Below are 25,701 nucleotides of genomic sequence, written 5' to 3'. Positions count from 1 at the left end.
GCAGGGGATGACATTATAATTGTGGGACTTGAGACGCTGGAGGTTACTTTCTTTCCTGTTTTTGCCACAGTGGATGCAAAACTTGTCATCTCCCTAAGCACTTTCGCCTGTTCTTTGACTATCCTTTCTATGTTCCTCCAAACCGTCATCCACTAATTGACTTCCCTTGCTTAGTTTAACAGTACTAAAGAAAAGAATTTTTTTTTATAAGATATTCCCAATTTACAAGACAAGTAGAAATGGTATAATCGACCTTTTCTCCACTATGCTGCCCACTACTTAGCTTTGTTGACTAATCATTATTTGAAAGCTGTGTTTCTAATTTAACTCAACTCCTAATTATCAATTAATTAGATTCTCAATTCTTAGAAAGAAAATACCAATATATATTATCAATAAATTAATACTCAATGTCCAATCAGTAGACCCTTAATTAATTGATGTTATAAATTAAATCACTATTTTATAAAGTTAATCCTTAATAATATTAAACACAATAATCAATCAATAGTCAGTCAATAGCCACTCTATGCTCACAGCAATGAAAAATAGAAAAACAAGACACAAAGAGTAGCTGATAAATAAATGATAGATATATAAATAAGTAAATAGTTAAATAAATATATATATAAATAGGTATATAGATAGGTATATAAATAGGTAAATAAATAGAAGATAATAGGTTCTAATATGTCTATACAGGTATTTAGATATATTAATTAGCTATGTTGTATTACTGCTTTTAATACTTTGAATATATAAATACTTTGAATAATTTAAATACTTATATAAATATTTTGAATACTTTAAATGTGTAGAAAGAGAAGAAAAAAAAGAAGAATAAATATGTATATATTATAGTCTTAGACTATTTTTAAAGTAATAACAATATGTATTAATATAGATTTAAATTCAGGTCTTCTTAGTCCCTTCAAGTACCACACTTATTAGAGTCTATGCAAGAAAGTACATTGATTTAATATCACCCTTCTACTTCTCGCTTCTTCAGGATCTCCAACACCTTGTAAAAAATAAGTTTAATTATTCCGTTGTTCTCTTCCTGGTGCTCCTTCCTTCCTCTCTGGCTCTTCGTTATTCCTCTCGTTGGTATCAAGTATGGTTGCACTTCCGGTCCTAAATTTCCGGTCGTTCTCCTCTCCAGTCAGCAGAATCTCTTCCCCACGTCCTTAGAGCTCGGTCTATGCAGCAAATTAAATCCAAAAAGGTAGTGCCGCTGGTCCGCTTGCCGATCTTTCCTCCTTCTTTCTTGCCAGCCTGTCTGCGATCTTTTTAGCTGTTAATCCTCCTCCTTTCTTTCAGTCGCCGCTTTTCTCCTCTTTTGAGCCCTTCCACTCCGACCCGGCCAGCGAGGCTTTATCCGATCTCCCGATCTCAAGCGCGCTCTGGAGAAAGTGGTTGCTGGTGTACTCGCCTCTCTTTCCCGGAATCTTTGCTTCCCCTCTTGTTGGCTATCGTGGCTTCAGGTCTGCCATTAAGAGGCAGACGCGCCCCGTTAGCTTGACAGTGGAAATCGGTCGCGCCGGGTGGGTTTGCGCTCCGCCACTCGACTCACCGAAGCCCCACTATTATCCGCGAAGCCCTCCAGGCTTCCACGCCTTGAACGGTCCCCAAAACGTTGCGTTAAGTGGCAGTGGGAGAGAGCGATCACTCTCACCACGCCATAACACCACGAGTCACCAACCGGAAGTCTCACATATACATAAGTTATAGTAACTTATATCATGTGACAGTATGCATAACATTTTCCCAATTTCTAATTTCTAGCTTTCTTTTCTAATCTTTAGTAAGACAAATCCCATATTAAGAGGTATTCTGCATCTATCCATCATCTCTTGCCCTTTTTAGTATTTCAACTCTTACTGACATTTTGGTCAATCTCCCATGCTCCTCCCTTGGGATCTGGTATCCCTCTATATCATTCATGTTTAGTCTAAATATTTCCTCTGCTTCCACATCTGCCTCTTGTTGTCTACTCTCTAATTCTAATTCTTTACTCCTTCTGAATTTTCCTCTATTGTCTGCATTTTTTGTTCATTTTTCATTATCATTTGCTGGAGATTTCCTGATCTCACATCTGTATCGTGCATCAGTTCATCTCCCTAAGATTCCTTGTCATACCTTCATGGATATCTTGAAGCATTAATAGTATTTTTGTTTGGAATGTATTTATTCTTCCTTGTTGTAACATTTTGCTTTATTTTAGTGGGCTAAAAGTTAGTCAGCAATCCATCCAGGTCCCAATGTCCCAAGTGTCCAAAAACATTAAAAAGCCAATATTAGAAGAATTTGCTCAGTCCCTGAACTGTTCCTCAAAATCCACAGTATTTGTAGTCCTCAAAGTCTGCCATTTTGCTCCCTCTAAATTATTCAAATTTGTAGGTCTTGTTTAGTTTTTCTTCTTTCGCCTCATAAAATATTCCATCAAATGGAATATTTGGTAGACTTGGTAGTACAGTGGTCTAAAGCAACCTGTTATTAAGACCAACTGCCTGCAATTACTGCAGGTTTGAATCTCGCCAGGCTCAAGGTTGACTCAGCCTTCCATCCTTTCTAAGGTAGGTAAATTGAGGACCCAGTTGTGGGGGCAGTAAGCTGACTTTGTATAAATATACAAAAGGATGAAGGCTATTGCTTAGCTCATTGTAAGCCACCCTGAGTCTCCGGAGAAGGGCGGCATATAAATCAAATTAAAAAAAAAATAGTATTTGTAATCCAGAATGGCCCACCAAATTTCCCCATGTCTCATTAATTCACAAAATCAGGTATTTGGTTTCAAGGGCAATTCCTTTTATTTATAATCCACACTTCTTTGAGAAATTTCTTTTTATATATATATATTTGTTTTTTTGTCTTTTTTTTTTTTGAGAAATTTCAAAAGGCTCACCAGTTACTCCCAAGCCACCAGAAAACAAGTAGATAGAAAAGAAAAAACAAAAAGACGGCCTTCCAGCTGTTGTTTGCCTTTCACTTTGTTTCTCGTTTTATCAATCCTGACTTTCCTTTCTTTTTTATCAGTCCTAACTTCTTTTTTTCAAGGTCCTTTCCAGCCATATATAGTGTCTTCTTTGGCCAGTAAATGGCATTCCAACTCTTAAGTTCCAGTACCAAAACAAGGCAGAAGCTCTAATAGCTGATTGTCAAAGTTCAACAAAAGAAGAAAAAAAAACATTTTTCTATATATAATTTCTTCCAGCAGTCAAACAATATTTCCAACAAGTTAAAATCACTTTTCACAGCACCACAAATTCGAGTTCAGTCTTTCTATATTTTGAAACTTCATATTCTTCCATTAAAATTTCATTTCTCTTTTGGGTCTATAATTTGTCTCTGTGTATTAATTTGCTGCTTTCTGTGCTTTGGAGTCTTTAAAAAATTCTTTTATCTAGGGTGAATCTCTAATAAAGAAGTTGAAAATCGTCTCACCCAGTTCCAATCCTCTGTTCACACACCACTCCAGCTCATTTTTCCATCGGTCAGGAGGATGCCTCGGATCTCCCATGATTGACAAGGAATCCCTCCTTTCTTCGTCACCCCTCCAGGGTGACTGGCCCTTTAGGGCCTCCCATCGGAGAAGAATCGGCCAGGATTTGTGGAGCCCTGCTATGTCCAACCGTCTCTCCGCGACGCCAATCCAGAAGTCTCTCACTGGAGGCTTTTAAAAAGAGATTGGATAGCCACTTCTCTGGAATGGTATAGAGCTGGGATGGCGAACCTATGGCATGTGTGCCCAAATTGGCACGCAGAACCGTGTCATCTGGCAAGCACAGCGTCGCACATTCCTCTTCCGGGTTTCTGGCACGCATGCACATGCAACGATCAGCTGGCCTCTTTGCGTGCGGCAGTGACGGAAACAGGAAAAGGTGGTCTTCCATTTTCCTGCATGAGCATGTGCGCCAGCCAGCTAATTGTCACGTGCGCATGCGCACCAGAAACCCGGAAGATTAAACTGTAAGTTCATTTCCAGCCGCGCGCATGTATCCTGGGCAGCTCCTCTTCTGGGTTGCAGCCCAGACGAGCACACACATGCTCCCTTTTCGGCACTCAGTGCCGAAAAGGTTGGCCATCACTGGTATAGAGTTTCCTGCTTGAGCAGGAGATTGGACTACAAGGTCTCCAAAGTCCCTTCCAACTCTGTTACTCTGTTACTATATGATTGCAATAGCTGCTTCTGTTAAAACAAGATGTAACAACGGACTTGTTCTTCAGGGGATTTTTATGTCTTAATTTTTTTTGCTAGAGTTTCTTAGAACAGGACAATATGTAGCCATATCCCTTCATGTATTTACAGAAGGAGGCTCACCAACAGCCACTGTGAGGCACCCTTGCTTGATGGCCATTTTTGAAATGAAACCACCAGTTCTGCTTTTCTGTCATATTATATTGATAGATCTGGTGTTTTAGAAATTTAATTGACACTCCACTTCAGAAATCTCCTCAGTATTCTTCATCTACATGTAAAATAAGAGAGATTCATTTATTTCTTAATGGTCTATAAAATGACTACAGAAAACCACCAAGGTAGTTATTTTGTTTTACATCTAAGAGACATAGAAGTGATCCACACACACACCTATATTTTTCTCACTTTAAAATGTCAACCCCATCTCCCTCCCTCCCCCCCTCCCTCCCTCCCTCCCTCCCTCCCTCCCTCTCTCTCTCTCTCTCTCTCTCTCTCTCTCTCTCTCTCTCTCTCTCTCTCTTTGAAGTAAGATGTTTTTAAATAAGAGTGTGAGAACATTATAGACTCTCCCAAACTAGAAATTTTTCGGATTATGCTTTTAATTGATCATTTTACCTGGTCCTAGAAAAGCCCCTTTTTCAGTATTTGTACTTATTTTTTTCAGGAAGCAGCCAAACAAGCCAACAACCCGGGCCTCATCAAAAAGCCAGAATCCATCCTCAGCTCTTCCTACAAATCGTCAGAAATTAGCAAAGAAGAAGCAGTCATCTGCCACTGCAAAAGTGAACAAAAGTCCTCGCTTGGCCCAGTAAGTGGAAAGAAAAATATCTTGAGATTCTTCTCCTTCCTTTTGTCTGATCATTATTACCCAAAATGATGCCATAGTATTGGTGGGATAACTACAGGACATGAGTCCTGTCATGGTTCCGAGTAATACTCCCAATCAATTCAACACTTGAAGCCTTGGCTTCCTCAAAAATCCTGTTTATTGGTACAACATATCGGCACAGTCAAATGTGAAACCCTGAATAATTCCTATGGTTTCAGTACAATTAAAAAATAGATACTGGCCACTCCCCTTGTGTCACAAATCACATTACCCAACCACATCAGCCAACCAAGCAGACTTCTCAGCACTCCCTCCTGCCATTGCTAGGGCACGTTGCAGTGGTGGGTTTCAAAAATCTTTACTACCGGTTCTGTGGGTATGGCTTGGTGGGCATGGTATGGCTTGGTGGGTGTGGAATGGGAAGGGTACTGTAAAATCTCCATTCCCTCCCCAATCCAGGGGAAGGTTACTGCAAAATCCCCATTTCCTCCCGATCAGTGGGACTCGGGAGGCAGAGAATAGATGGGGGCAGGGCCAGTCAGAATTTTTACTACCGGTTCTCCGAACTACTCAAAATTTCCACCAGGGGTTCTGCAGAACTGGTCAGAATCTCCTGAAACCCACCTCTGGCATGTTGATCCGGTGTTGGTTCTCAGGAACCTTATCTTTGTTATGCCTGACAAATTGGAGGGAAACATTCTACATTCCATAAATCCCCCTTCCCCCCACCCCCCATAAGTATGACAACTAAGAAATGAAGCAAGAAAATATGACTTCAGCTAGAGTTGTTTCAAGAGTTGACAGTTTATTTCTGTTATGCTCTAGAAGCATCTGGCTGTCCATTACTAAATATCAGATATGATCTTGCAGGGGCTTCTCTGTTACTGTGCTTAAAAGATAGCTTCCAGCATTTACCAAAATTTTGAGGATAACTTATTGTTTATCTTGTTCATTTTTTTTCATTCATGTAAAATATGAGCTTCTACTTTGCTTCACTACTTTGCTTTATTTACTTTTGTAATACCCTAGTTCAAAACGCAAAAACCACAGCATCTGTATTTCTCTGGAGCAGCCTTAAGGGATAGAAACACTTGTTGACAAGCAAATGGCAGTCCAGAACTCATTTTAAGATGAAGGTGTTATTGATCACAGGAAAAGCCAGACACCCAAGCAAGTTTGGAAGATTGAGCATGGAAGATAGTTTCTCATGCTAGCCAAAAACAAAGGAAAAATCCATAGGAACAGGAAATAAGCTATATAAGACAAGTATCTCATGGCTCAGCCAGGTATCAAATTGTCATGTGTATGACTCTGTAGTGCTCAGGATCTGAAAAGATCTTGACAGACTTGAACAATGGGCCCCGTCCAACAAAATGAAATTTAATGTGGAGAAAAGCAAGGTTTTACACTTAGGCAGGAAAAACCAAAGGTACAAGTACAGATCAGGCAAAAGCTGGTTCAAAAACAGTAACTGTGAGAGGGACCTTGGAGTCCTAGTGGATGATCACTTAAAGATGAGCCAGTAATGTGTGGCAGCAGCCAAGATAGCTAATACAATCCTTGGTTGTATAAACACGCATGTGAAGTATTAGTACCGCTTTATAAAACCATAAGGCAAGAATACTGGAATACTGCACCAGTTTTTGTCACCACATTATAAAAAGGATGTTGAAACTTTGGAAAAAATGCAGAGAAGAGTAACTAAGATGATTAAAGGCCTGGAGACTAAATCATATGAAGAATGGTTGCAGGAATTGAGTATGGCTAGTCTAGAGAAAAGAAAGACTACGTGTGACAGTATTCCAGTATTTCTGGGGTTGCCACAAAGAAGAGGAGGTCTACTTATCTTCGAAAGCACCAGAAGGCCAGACAAGCAGGGATGGGTTCTAAATTTTTTTACTACCGGTTCTGTGGGCGTGGCTTATTTTGTGGGCATGGCTTGATGGTCATGTGACAATTCTTTAGGATTTAGCAGAGGTACTGGTCTACCAGGTTTTTTACTGCTTGCAGAGCTGTACCGGTCTACCCATTTATTTTTGCAGGCATTGGTCTACTCATGTATTTTTGCAGGCACTGGTCTACCCATTTATTTTTGCAGGCACTGGTCTACTCATGTATTTTTGCAGGCACTGGTCTACCCATTTATTTTTGCAGGCACTAGTCTACTCATGTATTTTTGCAGGCACTGGTCTACCCATTTATTTTTGCAGGTACCGGTCTACTCATTTGTTTTTGGAGGCACCGGTCTACCACCAAACTGCCTTTTACCACTGATCAGCAGTAGGGCGGACCTTTGAAGCCCCTCAGCAAGAGTTTAAACAGTTTTTTTCCTTATAGCTCATTAGCTGAGACTCAGGAGGCAGCAATAGATTGGGGATGGGGCCAAATAAAAGGTAAGAATAATGTGGGGGGCAGGGGGCAGAACCGGTTCAGTGACGGCATATTGTCACCACTACCGGCTCGGAGGAACCGTGCCAAACCGGGAGGAACCCACCACTGAAGACAAGAAACAATGGATGGAAGCTAATCAAGAAAGAAGCAACCTGGAAATAAAAAGAAACTTCCTAACAGTGAGGACAATTAACCAGTGGAGCAGCTTGCCCTCAGAAGTTGTGGGTGCTTCATCACTGGAGGTTTTTAAGAAGAGATTGAGCAGAGGGTTGGACTAGAAGACCTCCAAGGTCCCTTCCAGCTCTATTCTGATTGTTTGAATCTAAATGTAATTGTAATAATTGGGCTAAAGAGGAAGGGTGCCGGGATATGCCGTCTCCAGAGTCTTTTATAATTGAGGCAATTCATAAATACAATAGGTCAGTAAGAAAGTGTAACCATAACAATATGCCATATCATTTTATTTAGTTGAAAAATGGAAACTGGAGCATTTAAACAGAACCCTCATTGAAGAATTCAGTTTTTTATAGGATTCAGAGATCAAGGAGGTCTGATGGGAAGAGTAGAGGGAGGCATCCAGATGTTTGGGATCTGTCAGTGGAAAGCCCCGGAGTTCCTCATCCATGTCTTGACTATGAATTGCATAGGTTGCAGTGGTGCAAATGAGAAAATGGCAGAGAGTCAAGATAGCCAGGGACAAAAAATGGCAGCAGACACTTTTCCAAAGGTGCTCTTGATGATGAGGAACAGCCAAACAATCCTTATCAGGCAGCCGAAAAGAGGCAGAGTGGAAGAGCAACTTAGCACTAAATTCTCTTGCTTCCCAATTTAACCAGGATCCCAACAATGGCATTGTTAGGGACTGTCTCTCCCAAAGCAAGTTATGGGCCTAGTTTGATCAAAGTCACTGGATTCTATGCTTACTAAAAATAATTACCTTTTTGTTTGTTTTGATATTTCAGATCAAAATTTCAACCCACCAAGCGCAGAAGGGAAGCGAGTCCCCCAGTGTCACGTAAGAAGGATCACCAGAGGGCTGATGAGACTGACATGAAAATGTCAAAGCGATAGTTGGAACCCATGTCAGTGGGGATTCAGGGTGGGAGGGAACGTTCTCTGCTCTGTAACGCTTGGATGGGTTGCATGTGTGTATTTCCAAGATGTAACATAATACACATGTAATATTTTAAACAGCTTTATAAACTATTTGTTTATGAAGATGATATGAATTAGAGAAGGTTTCTTTGTGTCCAGGAGGAATTTGCTGATGCTTCCAATCCACTCTTCACTAGTGGCTTCTTAACACCTTTTTGTATATAAAACATTTATTTAAAAAAAGATTGTATTTTACTGTGTATGAACATAATGGGAACACTTTATTGAACTGCAACACCTGGTATTATATCATATTGTTTTAACTGGATTATTAAATGTTGTGCTGCCATGCTTAGCGCTGGGTAGGACTAGGAGACGGAAGTGCGAAGCTAAGTGGGCTCAGAACATTCTCATGTTCGGTACAAGTAGATAGGCATAAGGAGAGCCTTTTTACTTCCCTTGTTGTGTTTGTAACTTTCTCTATGCTAAGATTTAAGAGTGACATTTACAGTGTTGAGTTCAATGTGCTCTTTCCTTTGGAAATGTATTCTCTACTTGTAAACTTTCTCCCAGTGTCCTAGCTGGAACATTGCACAAGAAGAGTTCTTGACTGAAGAGCACATCACCTTTCTATGGAGCTCTTAATTGTTCTTCTCCCAGGGCTTTTGTTTCTCCATAGAAAAATGGAAAACAAAAGGACTGAAAAGATTGGCAACATGCCTACTTTATCCACTAGTATTAAAGAAGCGCGTAGAATCTGGCTAGTTGTCCAAACTTTTAGTAGACTTGCATTTTACTCTCTCAAAAACAAATCTTCAATTTGAGTTCCATGTAAAGCTTTTTTATTGTTAATCGCACTTGTCTCTTGCAAAGATGTAAGTTGCCAAATATTATGAGATTATTTTAAAATGTTCATATTCATCTTTTATAACTAAAATTAATATTGATTTTTAATTTTTTGTTGTAGTTGTTGTTTGGAGATCTTTTGTTGTACTGTGGATATTTCTGTCAAATATTCTAGTTTGTTTCTTATTGAATTTTTATATATAAATTACAAAATGTTTCCAAACTAGAGTCTCAGTATTTGAATTGCTAGATTTTTGCATGTATTTCTAGTCTATACTCAAAGATTGCCATCTCAAACATTTCTGAATTTTATTGATATTTATCCAAGTTAAGCACAAGCTGAAATATCTGATGCTCTGAGCCCAGCAATTTAATGGTGCTTTGTTTTGGATTGGGCTCATGAAATAGAAGTTACAGCATGGGATCAATCATGTTCATAGGGAGGTCGGTAGGATACAACCAAAGTCGAAATAGTGGCCATGACTGCACAGTCAAAACTTTGCCTTATTTTTATGTGCAAAGTTTCAATCATATTATTGTGGCTGCCATTTTGATCTTTTTGATTTATTCTGTGGATGCCCCTGCATTTCAGATAAAAGTTCTTTATCTTTTTCTATTTTTAATTAGGACAGATTAAAACTGTTTTCAGTTTAATGAAACACTATGGATATTTTTTATCTTTAATTCCAACATATTGGGTAGAGAAAGACTCAAAGATTTCAATTGACCTTCATAGTTATTGTCTTGCATGGTGCGAAGGCAGGAAAGATTGCAAGTCTTCATAGCTTTAAAAATGCATTCTTCCTCCCTCCTCCAAATTGTGAAGTCCTGCTTCCTGGTGAAAACGCTTAGGTCACAAGTTCTGTTGCAGGAATGGTGGGGGAAGGGAGCAGCCAGAGGCCTTGCCCCCTCCCACTTTTTGCACAGAAAAGCCTTCCCCAAAAAGTTGTCGCCTTCTTTTACATAGAAAGTTCATTATCTAATATTCATTAGCTTTGGCTATCATAGTTCAATCAAGTTAATCTCTTCCTTATTACAGCCATTAGCTATCAAATATGGGCATCTCCTCTTTGGCTCTTTGACTCAATTGCATAACCCCAAGGATTTTGGCCAACACCCATCTGGCATCAGATGGCCACATCTCTAGCCCAATGAAGTAAAGTAACAGAGGACAGATTCTCCCACCACAGGTTAGCTTTAACAGACTGTATCTTCTATTAAGAAGAATTTCTTCCAGCTAGAAATCTAGCTTAGGAACAAATTGACTGGATTTTATTGGAGAGTTCTTTCAGGTTGTTTTTGGCTTCTTAGACTAGTCTTCAACTTTGGGGTTTCCAAAGTGGTCTTCTGTTTAAATATCTACCAGTCCTGCTCAGCTTAGCTTTTTTCAAAGTCACTAAGATGCAACCATTTGTTATGACATAAAGAGATGCAACACTTTTAGATTAAGTGACTTCCTTGGAACAAGGAACTAGAGGGGAAATTATCTTGGATTTAAGTTTGATCTTTAGTTTCTCAGCTGAGATAAAAGTAGGATTTTATAAGCATCTTAGCAAGGAGTTCTCAAGAGCTTCAATCAAGGCACACAGTCTGAAAGCCACCAAAAACTCAGGTCTGGGAAAAAAGCAGAAGTTCCTCCAGATGCTATTGAAGCCATCTTTGTCATGAGCGATTGCACGGGACTATAAATTCCAAAATCCTCATCCTGATATGTATCCTTCCTATCAAAGTGAAGTATCCAGAAGAGTCCATGAAAAGCAATGGAAAATGAATTGTATCACTGATAGTACCCCTGATAGTACTGCAAGTACTGTTAACATCGCAGGAAAAATAGATTCCTATACCCAGTTAAAATAAAGGTAAAGGTTCCCCTCGCACATATGTGCTAGTCATTCCCGACTCTAGGGGGCAGTGCTAATCTCCGTTTCAAAGCCGAAGAGCCAGCGCTGTCCGAAGACATCTTCGTGGTCATTTGGCCAGCATGACTAAACACCAAAGGCACACGGAATGCTGTTACCTTCCTACCAAAGGTGGTCCCTATTTTTCTACTTGCATTTTTTACATGCTTTCGAACTGCTAGGTTGGCAGAAGCTGGGACAAATAACGGGCGCTCACCCCGTTACACGGCACTAGGGATTCGAACCGCTGAACTGCCGACCTTTCAATCGACAAGCTCAGCATCTTAGCCACTGAGCCACCACGTGCTAAAAATAGTGCTTTCTTTATTAGCTATTTTAACAGCAATTGCTGAATCTGTCCCACAGGATCAGATCCCAGTGACTCTGAGTAATATTTTTAATCACTTTTTACACGTGTGTAATACCAGCAAACTCATGGTGCATACTAAGTGTATTACATGGAATGCAGGCAGCTAAAAGTGGGAAGTTTTGATTTAGTTATGTTAGGTTTTTTGATGCAGCTCAAAATCTGATAAATCCAATGAAACTCTGAACTCGAGGCAACTGTTAATCAGTTTTATTTTGATCAAAGCAAGACTCGGCGACCTTGATCTCCCTCCTCTTGAACAGCAAGGCAAGGAGAGAAAAACAGGCATGCAAAAAAACTTTTTCCTTATTATAGTTGCTTGCATAGGGTGTCATTGCTATAGAAACTTAATTTCATATCCACGGTTTTATGCAAAGCTCATTATTTTCTCAGCACTCTGAAAGAATGGAGAAAGAAAGAAAAGGAATACACATTTTCCAGGGGTAGGATTTTAATCTTCACATTAGATACTTGCAGCAGACAAGAATTCACATTTTGAATTTACAGCAAGTTACTTACTTAAGCTTGACAATTAGCCTGGAGGCTTTCTGTCCTCAGTTGGTATATTAGGTTGCAATGAGGCTTCAGCTCAGCAAGGAATATCAATTTGAGTTTGTTTGTTTGTTTGTTTTGTTTATTTGTTTATTTGTTTATTTGTTTATTTATTTATTAAATTTATATACCGCCCTACTCCCGAAGGACTCAGGGCGGTGAACAGCCAAAAGATAAAAAAAGACATAGTACAAATGTTAAAAAACCATTTAAAAATACATTAAATACTTTGGCCCAAAACAAATTTAAAACACCCCAATTTATAAAACAAATTTAAAAGCAATTAAAAGGGAGGTTAGGCCAGGCCAGCCTGCTGGAATAAGAATGTTTTGAGGGCACGGCGGAAAGTGCGCAAATCTGGGATCCTCCGTATCTCTGGGGGGAGTTCGTTCCAGATGGCAGGTGCCCCCACAGAGAAGGCTCTCCCCCTGGGGGCCGCCAGTCGACATTGTTTGACAGACGGCACCCTAAGAAGACCCTCTCTGGGAGCGTACTGGTCGGTGAGAGGCTCAGTAGCCTCTAGTGGTAGAAGGTGGTCTCGTAAGTACCCCGGGCCTAAGCCATGGAGTGCTCTAAAGGTGGTAACCAAAACCTTGAAACGCACCCGGAAGACCACCAGGAGCCAGTGCAGCTCGCGCAGGAGGGGAGTCACATGGGAGCGCCACGTCGCTCCCGTAACCACCCGCGCAGCCGCATTCTGGACCAGCTGGAGCCTCCGGGTGCTCCTCAAGGGGAGCCCCATGTAGAGAGCATTGCAGTAGTCCAGGCGGGAAGTGACGAGGGCATGAGTGACTGTACGTAACGAGTCCCAATCCAGAAAGGGACGCAACTGGCGGATCAGGCGAACCTGATAAAAAGTCCTCCCGGCCACAGCCATCAAATGCTCTTCTAAAGACAGACGTGAGTCCAGGAGGACACCCAAGTTGCGAGCCCTCTCCGTGGGGTCCAATGACTTGCCCCCAATAGTCAATGATGGCACCAACTGACTATATCGGGACGTCGGAAACTACAGCCACTCGGTCTTGGATGGGTTGAGCCTGAGTCTGTTTCTCCCCATCCAGATCCGTACAGCCTCCAGGCACCGGGACATCACTTCAAGGGCATCATTGGGGTGATCCAGGGTGGAGATGTACAGCTGAGTATCATCAGTGTACTGATGGTACTTCATCCCGAAACCACAGATGATCTCACCCAGCGGCTTCACATAAATGTTGAACAGAAGGGGCGAGAGGACCGACCCCTGTGGCATCCCACATACAAGGGGCCTCGGGTTCAACCTCTGTCTCCCTGTCAACACAGACTGCGACCGGTCAGAGAGGAAGGAGGAGAACCACCGCAACACGGTGCCCCCTACCCCTAACTCTTCCAACTGGTGCAGCATGATACCATATATTAGTTAGGTACACTCTGTACATGCTCTAATCCTTTCAGTTATTTCTTTACTTTGTGCATGACCAATTTCTTTATCTTTGGTGCCAACCTATTTTTAATAGTGTTGATTTAATTTTTTTTACAAGTTAGATGTGGGAGAACAAACCATTCAAATAAGAATTTATACATTCAGATATCTTCAGTTTAACAAGAAGTGGTATATCCAAACACCAAGATTACATATGAATAAGGAATCATACAGTGATGTCATGATCCAAGTCTTGCCCTAATGAACTTGTGTTCCATTTCCTGGTACAGTATATAAGTATTTCATCAAGATTTTCACCCACCTTCCCACTGAAAACTCTCATACTCTTGAGGGTAAGCAACAGAAACCAGCAACAGAAACTTTGAAATGAAGGACAGACCTGTGAAATTCTTGGCTGAAGGTTGGAGGTCAGAAATGGATTGTGATGTTTTTATCTGTATCTATCAGCCTTTCAAGCAGGGGTGAAATGTAAAATTTGTTACTACCGGTTCTGTATGTAGTGTTTTCTCCCTTGAGATACAAGTTTCTTGTTTAGAGACGCTTTTTGTCCTGAAAATTAAGAATGAAGTTGGCAAACTTGTGTTAGAAGCACTGACATGTTTCCATGTTGAAAGGATTAGTCACTGATATCACTGCTGCCCTGGGGCCACTCAGTTGGAGGCTAGTTTCATGTGATGGATGAGAGCTCAACCCCACCTCACAGCAGCTCTCTGGTCTCAAATGCTAACCTCCTGCCCAGTATCCCAAACATTTTAGCCAAGCTCCAGTAAAATAAATAACAATCAGTTCAACCAGTTTTGGTTTAAAAGGTTTGGGAGTTGTGCTTTACTGTAAAATTAATACATGAGAAAATACAAATCCTGTCTTTGGTTTCTCTTCACTCTTTTGAATAAATGCACTAGGTCTGTGATGACGAACCTATGGCACAGGTGCCACAAGTGGCACACAGAGCCATATCAGTGGGCACGCGAGCATTGCCGTAGCTCAGCTCCAGCGCGCATGTGTGCGCCGGCCAGCTGGTTTTTGGACCTTTCGGTCCCACTGGAAGTTGGGAAATGGGCTGTTGCTGGCCTCCGAGGGGGTGTGGGGAAGGCCGTTTTCACCCTCCCCAGGCTCTTAGAAAGCCTCTGGAGCCTGGGGAGGGTGAAAAACGGGCCTTCTGGGCCCACCGTGCCATCACATGCTAAAAGCAGGGGGGCACGCATGTGCAGGGGCGGGGCACATTGGATTAAGCTGACTTTGTATAAAAATAGAACACCACTTAGGGGAGGGCCAAAAAGCCCTACTAAGCAGGTATATACAAAAGTATGAAGGCTATTACTTAATGCATTGTAAGCTGCCCTGAGTCTCCGGAGAAGGGCGGCATATAAATCAAACAAATAAATAAATAAATTATGGGTGTGGGCACACACATGGGTGACCTCCCCGCACTCCCCCCGCTTTTGGCACGCGATGGCAAAAAGGTTAGCCATAACTGCACTAAGTTTTTGTTGTGGCTCCATTATCTGAGCCTGTGTCATCGGCAGGAGAGGACTCCGAGAGTGAAGGAGAGGAGTTGGCAAGGCCTCCCTCTCCAGGACCCTCCTCTCTGGCAATGCCTTCGGTGTCCGCCGAAGGGCAAGAGATAGGGTCGGGGCCAAGCACGTCCACGCAGCCACAGATGGACAGTGATGAGGGTAATGAATCTTGGCTGGATCCACGCCAGCGTCACAGAGATAAGCGCGCGCAACAGAAGAAAAGGCGTGCCCGAGATTAGGCTGAGTCACTAGACCACACCCCACAGGATATAAAAGGGAGCGTGGTGGCCAGTCAAACCTTGTGAAGAACAAAGCTGAAAGCTTCCACACCATTCTGCATTGCCGGACTTTTGGCTATAGACTTTGCTGAATTATCTCTGGACTTGATTGACTCCGTAATTATTGAGCTGTTTCTTTTGATGTATCAGAAGTGGGGAGAAGTTATCTCTCCTCTTTGTAAATAATAAACTCTTGGCAGGCAGCCACTAGGTTGTTGCCAAGTTGTTTATGCTGCAGAGAAGCCATTTCCCTACTTGTAAGGCCAGTTTCTTATTTTTGTATGAGCCAAACTGCCACAAGAGTTTCAAGAGAAAGGGTTTATTGACTGGAAGCAGTCATTGCATAAAAAACCAATAGACTTAACATGCATCCAGACAGAGTGTGATCCAACAGTATTTACCCACTTTGGGATTTTCTGAATGTTTACCTATTTTCACAAATGAATTTTAGCAGCACTTTATGTAGCTCCTGCAATATATAAAGAAATTGAAGTGAACAAATACCACCACAATATGGTGCTTGTTTTATTTATTTTATAAGCAATTGCAGTAGGTCAGAGTGAAAAGGAATTGCTCTTTAAGATTCATCATATTTAGGTTTAATAATTAAATATTTCTATAAGTAACAGTTAGCATTTCAAATCATTGTGTAGGAATTTTGGCCCATTCCACCAAGGTGAACTTTGAAGACTTTAAGGCATAAAGTGTTTGTTTCAGGTCCTGCCACATTTTTGGGAGGTTTAGATCAGAAAACTGACTTGACATTCCAAAACAATTTGAAATCATTCATGAAATCATTAATGAAACAGTCATGAAATCTTCCTTTCCTTGCTCTTCAGCTTCCATTGATGGATAAGTGGCCTGATGTATCCTGTAGGTCAAGGGTGTCAAACTTGTGGCGTCACATTGTCATCATGTAACATACCACAACTTTTTTCCCCTTCACTAAAACGGGGGTTGGGGTGGCCAGTGTGTGACACATCTGGCCCGCAGGCCACAAGTTTGACACCCCTGCTGTAGATATTAAGTAGATGCTGCTTAGTATCTATTTGCTTCCTTCAGCAATCATCAGGCAGTCATCATCTGAGGCAGCCTCAAACTATGGTACTACACTTCCATGTTTGACAGTGTAGAATATTTTTCTTGTGGAAATCCAATGTTTGATTTCTTGTTTCTTCCACAGATAACAGAGCCAAAAGTTCCACTTTTGACTCATCTGTAAATAGAACATTCCTCCAGAATTTAATCCTAGATGTCCAGATAATTGTTTTAGGGTTTTTTTGCCATGGAGGGAGGGACAGAACCAGTGGTGAAATCTTCCCCGGTTTGCCACCGGTTCCCTGCCCGCACATGTGCATTGGGTGCATTGCGCGTGCATGTGCAGTGCACACCAAATGCACCTGCTGCAGCATCTCAGGCACAGGTTATGGCTCTACCAGCCACTGCCCCGGCAGCCCAGCCAGCACCACCAGCCTGGGCTGCGCCACCAAGGAGAAGAGGTCGCAAACCACCACACCATCGGGGGAAGTACAGCGGAGACCTAAGGAACTAGGGTTGTTCCTGGCTCAGGTCTGGACCTACATGCAGGAGTATGGTCTGGAGATAATAATTGAAGGGCAAAGGTGCGATGTGTGAGCATGGTGCTGGAGGCAACCGTCACCCTTCACGATGATTCCCTGGAGTTGAGTAACTTTGACCATTTCATGGTATCATTCTGAAAATGCTTTGAAGATCCCCTGGCTGGCCACAAAGCCAGGACCAGGATCAAGACCATAAACCAGGGCCACTGACCTACAGCCATGTATAACCAAGAATTCCACAATATGGTCTGTTGACTGACCAACTGGCCACAAGTCATGCTGATCGAGAAAAAAAAGAAAAAAACATTTTTTTTTGTATTTTACTGTTTGGTGTATGTGTATGGGTGGAGGGGATGATGGCATTCACTACCTGCTCCCGCTCACTGTTGTATTGGGGCATCCGGGAGAGGGCATCAGCCAGGAAATTTCTCCCACCTGGGATGTGCTTAAGCTTGAAATTGAAACGATTGAAGTATTGTGCCCACCGCACTTGCCTGGGCGACAGTTTTCGTGGGGTTTTTAGGGCCTCTAGGTTTTTATGATCAGTCCAGACTTCAAATGGTTTCTGGCCTCCCTCTAGAAGGTGCCGCCAGGTCAACAAGGCCCACCTTACTGCAAACGCTTCCTTCTCCCACGCCGCCCATCGCCTCTCCGTATCGGTGAGTTTGCGGGAGGTGTAGGCGCAGGGTTGTAGATCACCTTGGTTGTTCTTTTGGAGTAACACGGCTCCTACTGCCACATCACTTGCATCTGCTTGGATGACAAAAGGCTGTTCTGGATCCGGGTGTTTTAAGACAGGTTCTTTCGCGAACAGTCCTTTTAGCGTCTCAAATGCCTGTTGGCAGGTCAGGTCCCACTGTAGGGGTTGTCCCGGGCGAGGTTTCATCGCTGTGCTTCCTGTCTTTAGGAGATCTGTCAAAGGTTTGGCAATCTTCGCGAACGAGGGGATGAATTGTCTGTAGAAATTCGCAAAGCCTAGAAAACTTTGCAGTTGTCTGCGGGTGCGAGGGGGCTGCCATTGTAGAACTGATTGGACCTTGGCTGGGTCCATCTCTATCCCCTCATTTGATACTCGGTAGCCCAGGTAGTCTAGCCGTGATTGGTGGAAATCGCATTTTGGCAGTTTGACATATAGGTTTGCCTGTAGCAGTTTTTTCAGTACTTGGCGGACGAGGGGTATATGTTCGTCTATGGTCTCCGTGTAGATAAGAATATCGTCCAGGTAGACGAGGACCCCTTTGTAAAGGTGTTCATGTAAGACTTCATTTATTAACTGCATGAACACTGCAGGGGCTCCTTGCAATCCAAAAGGCATTACTTTAAACTGGAAACTACCCAGGGGGCAGTTGAATGCTGTTTTCCATTCATCTCCTGCCCTTATGCGTACTCGGTAATAAGCTTCTCGAAGGTCTAGTTTGGTGAAAACCTTCCCTTTAGCTAGGTGGGCTAACATGTCTTTCATGAGGGGAAGGGGGTACAAGTTGTGTACGCAAACAGCGTTGAAACTTCGAAAGTCGACCACCAGTCTCATGGAGCCGTCCTTTTTCTCTTTAAACATGACCGGCGCCGCTACCCTTGGTTTCACTGGCTCAATAAATCCCCTTTGTAAGTTTTTGTCTATGTAGTCCCGCATTTCCTGCATTTCTCGGGGCGTCATGGCATACATTTTTGGTTTGGGTAGTTTCGCTCCTGGGATAATCTCGATGGCACAATCGGTCTCGCGGTGGGGGGGCAAATGTCACACTCGGCCTCGCTGAATACTCCTGCAAGGTCTTGGTACTCCCTTGGGATCTGGTTTGCGTTACAAGCGGTGGTGGGTGCGGCTGCCAATTGCTTTGCTGCACCTTCTGGGAGGGACCCTTGTGTTGGTGGTGTTTTCTTCTGTAGTGGAGGGCTGCTTTGGGGTTTCAGCATGGGAGGGAATTCTTCTGGTCGGGGCGGCAGGGGTTGGGGCCCCTTTGCTATTCTCAGCCTGCGGGTTCCCTCTTGCCACCAAATGATTGGGCCCCATTTGTCGAGCCATGAGAGTCCCAATATGACTGGTTCTGTCATCTTGGGGGCTATTATGAAGCGGATTGTCTCCCAGTGATCTGCGAGTTCTAGTCTCACGGGTTCAGTCAAGTGCGTGGCGTAAGTTCCTCCCACTAGGGACCCATCAACTTGCTCGAAGCGAATTGGTTGTTTGAGCTGTTTAGCTCGGATTCCCAATTTTAGAACTGTGGGTAGGTTGATTAGGCACCGTGTGCTACCCGAGTCTATTAGGGCTTGGAAAGTCTCTTGGGCCCCTGTTTTGGGGGCTGTTAGGCGTATGGGGAAAAGAAAAGGATGGACGGGTCCACTCACCATCGGGTCATCCTCGCCTTCGTCTTCCGTGTCATAGGGTTCAGGGAACTGATCTCCCTCATCTGGGATTCCTCTGGTTTCGGTCAGATGAGCGAAAAACTCAGGGATTTGAGGAGCTTCCTGCAGTACGTGGGTGACGCGCTTGGGCCCTCGTTCCGGTCGTGCTTTGGGCGGTGGAACTGGTCCCGGTCTAGGCGTTCCACATCTTGCTGCTATGTGGCCGCTTCCCCCACATCTGTAGCATTTCAGTGGGCTCCGTGGGGCAGTTGGTCTGTAGGAGGGCTGTGATATTGGGGTTTCTCGTCTGTTGAGTGGCCCCTGGTCTGGTCGGCCTCTCTCCTTTCCCTCTGGTGGTTTTGACGTGTCACTTGCCCGCAGCCCTCTGTCGACTTTTATCGCTACCCGGAACCATTCAGCGAGTCAGTTTGGGATGTCACGATAGGCAGTCACTTGGGAAATTCTTTTATCTAGGCTTGTTCTAAAAAAATACACCAGCAATCGCTCTGGTAGGGGAGGCAGTGTCCCGATGACTCTCCTGAATTCACGGATATGCTCTCTGATAGGCTTCCCCCTCTGCATTAGGTTTCTGAGCTCGTCTTCCACATAGGGGTCCTCCTCCTCCTCCTCATAACGGGCTCTCAATAGTTGCAAGAACCCATCCGCATTTTGTAGCTGGGGAGCCCTGTATTTGTAGAGTGATGCTGACCACCTCTTTGCTTCTCCCTCCAGCCCTTCCGAGATAGCATTCACTAGGGCTCTGGGGAAAGGGTAGAGGTGTCCGAACCGCTCTATGTATATCTCAGCTGAATCGAGGAATTGGGCGAGGTTGTCTGGGTCACCATCGAACTTCCCTCTGAACTGGGGTGGCTCCTCCCTCTCTGCCCTCTCCTCTCTGTGCTGAGCTCTGGAGGGCCAGCCCTGGTGTTGATAGTCCTCTGCCTCGTCTCTCATCCTGGGGTGGGGAGGTGCTGCCTTGTCTGGGCTTCGCTGCCATTCCCATCCCCAGCTCGCCCTTCCCAATTCACTTAGGGGTTTTTCTTTATCTTTTGCCTTTGCAAAAGGGGATTTCGCCTCTAAGGCTTTTGGCACAGTCCCCGGGTACTTATCTGCTTCACGTTTCTTTGCTTGAAGTTCTGCGGCGAGGGAAGGTGAAGAAAGTTGAACCTTTGTATTTTCCAAGTTGGCTGGAATCACGACCGCTTCTGCTCCTCCCGTTTCTTGAAGCAGGCTTTCCTCCGATAGCTTGGCTTCAGCCATAGTCCATCCGACCAGATGTCTGGGAGGGAATGGGATGATTTAAACTCAGCCAGCCTGGATTTGGAGGAGAGTTTGGCTGTCTGTCAGGTTTCGGTGCTATCTTGAATAAACTTCATTCTCAAGCGCAAGCTGTCTAATGAATCATTTTATTTTTAAGAATAGCAGAATCCGACATTTCTGATTCAAATTGCAGCCAAACTGGCCCCTCCTTCCAACCCCCTCCTCTTCCGCTCTCCAACCCCAATATCCCATTGGCCATCATACAGATCCATCTCTACACCCTGGCACGTTCTTTTCACAGGAATGCAGCCCCCATCCTCGTCTCCCAGGAAACACTATCTGTACATACAAAACTAGGTAAAAGTTCATCTCAGCAATAAATCAAGCTTCCGCTCTTTCTGCTTCAACTTGTTATGTCAGCGCTGGAAGAAAGCCTAATTTGGAACGCTGACATTCTGGTTCAAAAGAAACATTGTAACCAACTCTTTGTTTGGGAACATTGTGAATACTACAGATAAACTGTGAGGCTTTGGCGGTGGAGATGTTTTTTCTTTGTCTGCAGGTGGCTTGGCTTTGGAGAAAAGAAGGGGAAAATATAACAGAACTCTTATAATTGGTATTAATTGGTGCAGGAACAGAAGAAGTCAAATGGCGCAGGAACAAAAGAAGAGAACTGATGTAATTTACTTGAAACAGTTGTAAGAAAAGAAATAAACTGATATAAGGAGAATTAAAGTTGAGAACATTGAAATTGTGAAATATATGATACAGACATGGAAATGAGGAATAAGATACAGTATACACAGTGGGGGGAAAAGAAGACAAAAATAATGTGGAAAAGTAATATATAGATGGAAAGTAATAATAAAAGGAGGTTTTTATAGATGAGTAAAAATGAATATGAAAAAGAGAGGAATTTGTTATAGATATATAAAAATTTAAATAAAGAGGGAAATTAGAATATAAGAGGAACAGACTGTTAACAGAAATTTATTAATTCATATAAGAATATGTATGATATAAGATGTAAATCTCAATGTTAAATTGTTATAAAGATGATAATGAGAATGCTATTGAATATGAATAAGTAATGATTATAAAACAAGGTGATTTTATTAGGTATAACAGTAAAATTAAAGAAATTTATGTTGAGATTAAAAATGATTATACTAGGTTTAACAGTAAAATTCAGAAGATTATGCTGGGATTGAGAGCAAAAACAAAAATGATTATACTGGGTTTAACAGTAAAACTTAGAAGATTATGCTGGGATTCACAGCAAAATAAAAATGATTATACTGGGCTTAACAGTAAAATTTAGAGAATTATACTGAGTTTGACAGCAAAAACAAAAATGATTTCATTGGGTTTGACAGTAAGATTCAGATGATGATGCTGGGATTAACAGCAAAAATAAATATGATTATACTGGGTTTAAACAGTAAAAATAAAGATGATTTTGCTGTGAATAACAGTAAAATTAAATGAATATGCTGGATTTAACAGTAAAATAAAAATGATCATGGTGGGATTAAAAGTAAAAGAGGAGGACTAAGATGAAGAAGATGTGTTGTGATAAAGAATTAAAGATAAACATGTTGGGATTATTAGCTAAATTAGGATGATTATACCAAGATAAATAGTAATGAAGATGATTTGCTGTAATTGTCAAGATACTGCTTAAGATAATAATGACTTATATTTTTAAGACACAATATGTCAGGTGTGCTTCCTTCAAAGTTTTTTTTTTTAATTTGATTTATATGCCGCCCTTCAACGGAGACTCAGCGTCTTACAATGCGTTAAGCAATAGCCTTCATACTTTTGTATATTTATACAAAGTCAGCTTATTCCCCCACAAACTGGGTCCTCAATTTACCTACCTTAGAAAGGATGGAAGGCTGAGTCAACCTTGAGCCTGGTGAGATTCGAACTTACACTAATTGTAGACAGCTAATGCTATCAGTCTGCTGAGCCACCAGGCCCTGTCAAAGTTCAAAGAAAGTTCAAGAAAGAATAACCCCAGCTCCATTGTTTATAGAGAAAGGTACTTTTACTGAAAATTGAAGTGATCGCAACCAAGGAAAAGCAGAATCTGAGGCAAAATCGCAAAAATTACAGATAGAAAGCATCCCCTCCCACTGTCCAACGTAAATCATCCAATCTGAAGGTCTCCTAGGGGTTAGGTGGAAACACACGCAAAAACTTTGCGACGAATCCATCCCGTGTTTCATATCAGCTTATTGAAACGGGAACATTCGTCTCTTTTATGTCTGGACCAAGAATCCCCTCCTGTCCCCATTCTGATTGAGGGAGAGCAACATTTTGAGGTTAAGGAAATTTTAGATTCCAGAAAGCATCATGATAAAGTGCAATATTTGGTGGCCTGGAGACATTTTCCATTATCGCAAAGTTTTTGGCAATTCTAATTCAATGGTGACTGGGTTAATGACTCGGGTGATTGGAATAGGTCCCACATATTTAGGTCCAAGCTTCTTTGATTTTTGGGAAGTTTGTAAATATTTGGTGGAGAGATAAACCATGTCACCCACTTTATAAGAATGTGCCGGCCATCTCTTTTTGTCGGCCTGGGTTTTATGGGCTCAATGTGCTTCATCGAGAGCTTTTCGAGTTATTGCCCAAGGGCCTCGTACCTGTTCGCTCCAATCAAAGAGAGATTTTGTGGATAGTCTTGAGGTAACTCCGGAATTGGCACAAACTCTTGGCCTGAAGCCACCTTGAACGGAATGAAACCTGTGCTGCTGTCAGCCTTGGAAGTCATATTAGGCCAGAAGCTTCAATGCTGCCACCTCCTCACGTGTGGGAAAGTAGGAGGGGGGATTTAGGAGAGGGGACTTAGTAGACATAATAGCGTTCTTCCTATCGGTCAAGGTCAGGGTGAGCCAGCATCTGGAGGAGGAGTGGTCAGGGGCTGGCTTGAGGTGAAATGGACAATGATTGGAGCATGTGACCAAAAGGGGAGAAAGGGTATGGTTTTGGGAGCTTTGTATTATTGAAGGAAAGCCTGGGTTTTTCAGATTCGGGATTTCCCAGATGTGCCAGTTTCCCTATTGCTAGTAAAGAGAACTTTGGAAAATGCCTGATTCAGTGTCTTTACTGGGGTCAGGGGTTTTCTGGAACGCTGACAGCTGCTATGTATGGAGTTATTATACGCAACCTCTAAATGGCAATAGGTCCACCCAATTATCTTGTTGATAATTTATATAACATCTCAGATACTGTTCTAACACGGAATTGGTTCTCTCACAAGCCCCATTGGTCTGGGGGTGGTGGGCGGAGCTTAACCCCTGGGCGGAGTCTATCAACAGCAGGGACTCTTTCCAAAATTTGGAGGTAAATTGCACACCCCTGTCCAAAATTATACGTTTCGGGGCACCATGTAGTCTATACACCTGTTGTATAAACATTTTTGCAAGTGTTTTTGCTGAAGGGATTTTAGAACATGGGATGAAATGCACTTGTTTGGAAAACAAACCCATATAATTGTGTTCCCCCCACTATCCAGCAGGTCTACAATAAAATCCATGGATATCTCTTTCCAAGGGGCATTAGGTCTGGCCACACTCTGAAGTAGACCTGATGGCTTTCCCGGAGGTCTCTTAGCTGAGGCACACACTGGACAGCTGGCTACGTATGCCTCTATGTCCTTTCTATGGCCACCAGAACTGTCTTTTAACAAGGTGTAGGGTTTTGACAAACCCAAAATGTCCCACCACCTTAGCGTCATGAGCGTGCTGTAAAACTTGCCCTCAGACTAGCGGGAACATACAACTTGGCTCCCACCCAAGCTAGTCCATCACGAAGTGTACATTCATTCGAGTTGGATTGAAACCACTCATCAGCTTTTAGAGCGTCTTGTAGCTTCTGAAGCAAATCGCCCTCTAGGGCTGGGTCGCCTCTTGCCTGCACTCTCGTAGTTACTGGTGCCGCCAGCTGGGTTGCAGGGATGATTGGCCGAACTACTTCCTCTCTGGCACTGTTGTACTGAGGCAATCTAGAAAGTGTATCCGCTATGAAGTTTTTCCCACCAGGAAGGTAGCGTAGGGTGAAATTAAAGGGTTGAAGTGATGCGCTCAGCGGACTTGCTTAGGTGAGAGCTTACGTGGTGTTTTCAAAGCCTCCAGGTTTTTATGATCAGACCACACTTCAAAGGGTTGCTTTGCTCCTTCAAGAAATTGTCTCCATGTTAATAGTGCCCAGCGTACTGCAAAGGCTTCTTTCTCCCATATGGCCCATCTCCTCTTGGTCTCAGTCAGTTTACAGGAGGTATAGGCACAAGGCTGTAATTTCCCTTCTGCATTCATTTGCAAAAGTACAGCTCCTACTGCTACATCGCTAGCGTCAGCCTGTACCACAAAAGGCTCTTCCATATCCAGATGTTTAAGGACTGGTTCAGCAGCAAACATTTCAGCTTTTTGAATGCCGCCTGACGGTCCATAGTTCATTCAAGGGCCCAGGAGGGCTTTGGTTTTATTTCATCTTTTGTTTTCAGAAAATTTGTTATCAGTAGTGCGATTTTGGCAAACAAGGGGATGAACTGTTTGTAGAAGTTAGCAAATCCCAGGAAGCTCTGTAGTTGTTTGCGGGTGCATTTATTTATTTATTATTTTTATTATTAAATTTTATATCACCCTTCTCCCGAAGGACTTAGGGAAGTGTACAGCCAAGATAAAAAACCAACAATATAAAAGTTAAAAACAATTTAAAATTATTAAATAGTTTGGCCAATAATCTAAAATAGAATAACCCATTAAAATAATATTTTAGGCCAGCCCTGCTTGATGGAATAATAATGTTTTAAAGGCGCGGCGAAAGGTACGAAGGTCGGGAATCCGACAAATCTCCGGGGGCAGCTCATTTCAGAGGGCAGGTGCCCCCACAGAGAAGGCTCTCCCCCTGGGGGTCGCCAGTCGACACTGTCTAACCGACAGCACCCTGAGGAGACCCTCTCTGTGGGAGCGTACTGGTCGATGGGAGGCTATCGGAGGCAGAAGGCAGTCTCGTAAGTATGGTGCGGCCCACTCCCACACTGCCCGGACTTTTCCAGAGTCCATCTCAATCCCCTCATGCGATATGCAGTATCCAAGATAGTCAATTTTGCTTTGG

General features: G+C 42.8%; 1 protein-coding gene across 3 annotated transcripts in view; it reads left to right on the top strand.

The window, feature by feature from the left end:
* Positions 1-9,535, top strand: part of BOD1L1 (biorientation of chromosomes in cell division 1 like 1) — a 139,946-nt gene extending 130,411 nt beyond the window's left edge. For all 3 annotated transcript variants that reach the window (XM_070948415.1, XM_070948416.1, XM_070948417.1), the window contains 2 exons: positions 4,866-5,009; positions 8,384-9,535. In XM_070948415.1, coding sequence (XP_070804516.1) covers positions 4,866-5,009; positions 8,384-8,492 — 253 coding nt within the window. In that variant the 3' untranslated portion in view covers positions 8,493-9,535. The remainder of the gene's footprint in view (positions 1-4,865; positions 5,010-8,383) is intronic.
* Positions 9,536-25,701: the final 16,166 nt, after the last annotated feature.

The sequence above is a fragment of the Pituophis catenifer genome, unplaced genomic scaffold (genome assembly GCF_029215685.1).
Source record: "Pituophis catenifer annectens isolate HBS135680 unplaced genomic scaffold, rPitCat1.0.hap2 SCAF_8, whole genome shotgun sequence".
In the NCBI taxonomy this organism is placed as follows: domain Eukaryota; kingdom Metazoa; phylum Chordata; class Lepidosauria; order Squamata; family Colubridae; genus Pituophis; species Pituophis catenifer.
The sequence above is the reverse complement of the archived record's forward strand: the minus strand, read 5'-3'. Positions and strand labels throughout refer to the sequence as shown.